We start from the raw sequence: 6,000 nt of genomic DNA on the forward strand, positions 1-6,000 counted from the left end.
GTTCAGAAGCCTTAAGGTAGCAGCCCTACCACTGAACTATTCCATCGTCAGGCTAGTCCCCTGACATGGAGAACATAATCCTACTTGTAAGCTGACAGAAAAAGATAATCGGATTGAATCTATGGGAAACGACCCTGGAATGGAAAAGGTAAAACGAAAATGGAAACAACAAAATATAATACACATAGCAAACTGGAATGTAAGAGGAATAGCATATAAAGAAATAGAATTAGACCAGTTATTAAATGAAAGAAATTTTAAAATAGCAGTAATCACTGAAACAAAAAAGAAATTAAAAGGAACTATGAGAACTGAAAATTTTAATGTGATATACAGTGGAGTCGACAGAGACCAAAGAGCACAAGTAGGAGTCATGATTTGGATTCATAACTCCCTTTCAAAACAGTTAAAACATTATAAATTATGGAATGAAAGAATAATAGAAGCTGGAATAAAAATAGAGGCTGTTTAACAATAATTGGTTTATATGCCCCAGAAGAAGGAAGAGAACAGGATAATATTGATTTTTATAATCAGCTACAAAACATATACAATAAAATAAATAAAAATGATTACATAATTTTAGCAGGAGACTTAAATGCAAGAATTGGAAACACGAAAATTAATAATAATATAGGAATACATGGAGAACACACTCTAAACAGAAATGGTAAAAAATTGATTGACTTTGTAGTTTATAATAACCTGAAAATAATGAATTCCTTCTATAAACATAAAGACATACATAAATATACTTGGGCAGCAAGAGGATGGAAATCAATATTAGATTACTTCATATTAAATGAAAAGGCATCAAAATTTTCACTAGATGTTAGAGTTCACAGAGGATATGAAATAAGCAGTGACCACTTCCTTGTTAAAATAAAATTACCACCTAAATGGCTACAAGTAACAAGAACAGAAAGAAAAATTGAAACATTTGTTTATAAAACTAGACTATTGAATGACACAAATGTATAATGGCTATATGAAAAATTAAAAAAAGAATTAACCAATATCTAGATAAAATAAAACACAATGAAGAAATAGAAATAGAATGGCTTAATATAAAAACGATACTAAATGCAGCAGCAAATGAAAGCTTAGGAAAGACCAAAAAATTCAATAAAAGAAAAAAAACTGAAGATCTGGGATGATACAATCAAAGAAATAATCAAAAAGAAAAAAGAAGCCTATCACAAATGGTTAAGCAGTAAAAAATTAGAAGATGAAATAGAATATAAAAGAATAAGAGCCATAGCTAAAAGAGAAGTCAGAAAAAGACACAGAATCAATGAATAAATTTGATTCTAATTTAGAACATGATTTATATAAAATAAGACCCAATGTATATAAGATTTTGAAACACCTAAATGCAGATACCAAAGAAAACAAAATTAAACACTGAATTGAAATTAGAAGAATTTCTAAATTACTACACAGAACTGTGTACAGACAAATATTTTAAAAAAGACAACTGGTAAACAATTAATGAAAATGAAAGGAAATAACTGAAGAAGAATTAGAAATCAGCCTGAAAGAAACAAGAAATGGAAAATCATCTGGAGAAGATAAGCTAGGTTCAGAACTATATAAATATGCAGGAACAAGATTCAAGGAAAGACTCTTATTATTTTTAATTAAAATTTACTCAACTGGTATCCCCCCCCAATAGAATGGAAAAAAGCAATTGCGATTCCTATCTTTAAGAAAGGTAATAGAGATGACCCTAAAAACTACAGATATCAGTATACTAAATTCCTGTTACAAAATCTATAGCAGAATCTTAAATAACAAACTAATGAAATATTCTGAAAACTTTATTATTTAAGTACAGAATGGATTTAGAAAAGGACGATCATGTATACACCCAGCCTTTTGCCTAAAATTAATAATAAAGAAAAGAAGAGAATATAATTTAGAAACACATATTGCATTTATTGACTTTGAAAAAGCATTTGACAAAGTTAAGAGAAACATTATTTAACATATTAAAAGAAAGACAAATACCAAATAATATCCTAAAAGCTATCACAAGTATATATGAAAATAATCAAATACAAATAAGATTAAATCACGAGCTATCATATACAAGAGAGATAAACCAAGGGGTCCGACAAGGATGTCCCCTCTCAGCAACTCTTTTTAATATCTACTTAAATGAAATAATAATAAAATGGAGTAAAAATTTACATCAAGGAATTACAAATTCTGAAGATAACGTACAGAAAGCTATTTTAAATCTAAATGAGATATCCAAAGATTATGGTATGATAATATCAATGGAAAAATCAAAAACTTTAAAGGACAAGATCCAGCAAGAACTAAAATAGTAATAGATAACAAGATCTTAGAACAGGTGAATTCATTTAACTACCTAGGATGTATGATCACATATGAAAATGAAAACAATATAAACGTAAAAATTGCAAAATATTTAAAAATAACAGATGTAATTAACTCTATATTTAAACCAAACCTAGTTCAAAAACAAACCAGGCTAAAAGTATACAATACATTAGCCCTACCGGTCTTAATGTATGGAAGCGAAATCTGGACAATAAAACAAAAAGACAAACAACGATTAACAACAGCAGAAATGAAGTTTATGAGAAAAACTGCAAAGTATACCCTATTTGATCACAAAAGAAACGAAGATATTATGAAAGAATTAAACCAAGAACCAGTAATAGAAAAAATTAAAAAATATAAACATAAATGGATGGAACACGTTCAAAGAATGAAAACAGAAAGATTACCAAAACAAGCCTTAAAGTACAAGCCATTAGGAAAAAGAAAACCAGGACGTCCTCTTAAACGATTCAACGATGACTTCTAAGGCCTGAACAGGCCATGCTAGGCCTAAATCCTTGATACGTATGATGATGATGATGATGATGATATAGACAATTTTTTAATATACAATTTTCCATAAATAATATATCACTTTTTTGTCCATATTTAAAATGGGAAACAGCGTTGACAATCTACTGAATGTCCCGTTTTCTGCAAGAGCTTTCGCATCAGTGGCGCACCCAGGGAGGGGCCCAAGGGGCTCTTCCCCCCCCCACAAAAAAAAGAAAGAGGAAATAAACACTAGAAAATTTTTCAAAAATCTTTTCCTAATTAAAATTGATTTTTTTTAATTTATGTCGTGTCTTTTATTTCTATACTATTTGTCATGTATTGGCAATCACTGCAGATGCCGAGTCATAGGTCGTATGCAATGCGTAGTGTGTATTCATAAATCATCAACAACTCATCCCCCCCCCCCCCCAAGAGTAAATCTTGAGTGCTCAGGCCCTCTCTACAAGATTAAATCCTGAGTGCGCCACTGTTTCGCACATTGTATAATTATAATTGAAGGAGGTTGTAACTTATGTATAAATAAGTAAAATTAGTTATTTCAGCCTTTCTTTGGTTCAGTTCGAAAAAATAATAATTTCCCAAGTGATTATTTCTTTCCAATTTCTTGTGTGTTATATGGCCGTGTTTAAAAATCATATCAAAATTCAAATTACCCAAACAGCTTTTGTTCATTTGACCTCTGTCTTTCCATATTTCTGCAGGTCTAGTCTCTTGATTTCTGTTGTGATCCTGATATAGTGGAGAGAGTGCAAAGGATAGTGTTAAAAATGATATCAGGATTGTGGAATACTCATGACAACAGATTGAGAATTTGTAGACTGCAGACACTAGCAAACCGGAGAAAGAGGAGTGATATGATTGGGACTTACAAACTTCTGAAAGGGTCATACAGGATTTCAGTTGACAGAATTTTTCAATTTATGAAGGGTGAGGAAAGGAGAAGAGGGCATCCTTGGAAGCTGAGAATGAATTCCACTAAGAAAGGGATAAGGGCTAGATTTTTCGCTCATAGGGTGGTGCGTGATTGGAATGGATTGCCATTAGATGTTGTGAGTTCAAAGCAGTGTGAATGAATTCAAGAATAAGTGTGATAGTTGGTGTGTGTGTAGTATGTGGCCTCCCTCAATGAGTCCCTGATTCCCTTGAAGTCTCTTAATAATAATAATAATAATAACAATATTTAAAATTATATTAATTGATAAATTGCATTGGATCAATTAAGATGAGTGCTGTAGCAAATGTCATTTGCCTCCACAGCACTAAGCTGCCCAAAGAAAGGCTTTTTCTTGGCCTTTCTTAGCCTGTTCCTGAGTTGATCTCAAGTCCAAGCAAGTAGGATTTTTTCTCCTGGAATCTCTGGTTATTTTTACTCCATAAACTCAAGAAAATTAACTGCAGAACTCACACTATTTCAGTTAATATATAGTGTTAGAGGTGCCACAAGGGGTTTGCAGATGTTTGCTACACTCACTTTCCTAGATGCCAATTAAAATTACTGATAGCCTCGTGCCAGCTATCTGCAACTGGCTACCCATTAGTCTCCAAAAGTCAGTTAGGGCTAAATAGACTTGCCTTTTGGGAATAAATGGCATTAGAAGGCTATTATTTTATATAACTGTGGAAAGATACATTTATTAAATATATTCAACAATAAAATAACCACTGTTTTTATAATTATTAATGAATTAATGAAATCCCCAAAACGAACTTTAATGGATCTTTATTCTCATATTAAAGTACATGGTTGATGTAGCTAAAATACCATAAGCTACTTTGCAGGTTAGTCTGTTAAATGCCTGACTGATTTTAGAATAAAAGTAGACCTAGTACCAAGCGCTTTCTTGTTTGCTGAAATTAATAAATGGATAAAAGAAAACAACTTACCACATTCCCTCATTAATTTGTGAATTTCATTTGAAAGGTGCAGTAAATTTCTCTCTTAATCAAAGCTAACAAATTGCTTTGTTAAATAAAATGACCCAATGGCCATATGTTTTGAATGAAAATATTTATGATTTCTGGATAAAGTTATTTTTCAAACAATGAATTCTAGATGTCTTGTTTAAAGTTTAAAATGTCTTGTTTAAAATATAATCCACATAGCGTTATGTGGATTATATTTAAACTGCATTCATTAACTATTTTTAAGTAATAAATTTTCAAAACAAAGTTTAAAAAATTCAATTCATAAATAAATATGAATAGCAATTGTCAATTTTCTAAATATTTAAGTATTGTTATATATTGTTTTGTTTCATATGCAGAACTGTGTTGCATAGCAAATTGCACACTGATTTATAAACCTACTGCTATTAAAATCAGTTCTACAAAGTTTTTCATGGTATATTTGTTTTTGGAAGTCTGATTATATACTTACTTCACTCTCCCCAGATCGCCCTTTTTGCAACTTAGAAACAATTCGTGTAAATCCATTATTCAGACCTGCCAGATTCGGTGGATACAAAAATTTGACTGCACTAAAGTCAATTATCATTTCTTCGAAATTTACTCAAGCATTGCCAATTTTAATTATTCAAATCCCAAGAAACCTAAGTAGGCATAGCTATAAAGAAAATGTGATACATACTGCCCACTACCGAGATTCATGTTAACAAAGATTACGTCACTGTTTTTTTTTTTTTGTTGTTGTTGTTGTTTTGTTTTTAATGTTAACAACTTGCAAAATCTTCCAGCTTCCACAAATATAACACTTTATTTGCTGGTCTGTATGACCACTTTTTAAAACACTGGGGAATTTCTTGCCTCAGAAATATCACTAATCCGAACTGGTGAAAGTTTTGGATTATGAGATAATTAAAAGTACTGGCGGTTCGCTACAAAACATCTTCAAAAAAAAAAAAAGTAAAAAATCATCTTAAAAATAAATAAATAAATAATATTGTAAATCCTAACACCTGAAATAACTCTATGCATATTTTATTTCGCATCATATTTTGATTCATATGTAATCGAATGTTTTACTGATGCATTTAATGAAGTTTATTCCGAATAAGTTCAGTATTATTATTACTAGTCAGATCCAGTACTGTTTTATGTGAAAAAGTCGATACCTTGTAATATAAGTAGATTTTCCAGAGCCATTGTTTTATTCCATCCCTCCCCTTCCACCCT

At 30.9% G+C, this 6,000-nt stretch overlaps 1 protein-coding gene across 1 annotated transcript in view; it reads right to left on the bottom strand.

Moving 5' to 3' along the window:
* LOC150094593 (ankyrin repeat and BTB/POZ domain-containing protein 1-like) overlaps window positions 1–5,622 on the bottom strand; it is a 307,835-nt gene extending 302,213 nt beyond the window's left edge. The window contains exon 1 of the mRNA XM_090412059.1: window positions 5,246–5,622. Coding sequence (XP_090268185.1) covers window positions 5,246–5,301 — 56 coding nt within the window. The 5' untranslated portion in view covers window positions 5,302–5,622. The remainder of the gene's footprint in view (window positions 1–5,245) is intronic.
* Between the last annotated feature and the right edge of the window lie 378 nt (window positions 5,623–6,000).

The sequence above is a fragment of the Typopeltis vanoorti genome, chromosome 22, assembly GCF_054136105.1.
Source record: "Typopeltis vanoorti isolate ZY-2024b chromosome 22, IOZ_Tvanoo_1.0, whole genome shotgun sequence".
Lineage (NCBI taxonomy): Eukaryota > Metazoa > Arthropoda > Arachnida > Uropygi > Thelyphonidae > Typopeltis > Typopeltis vanoorti.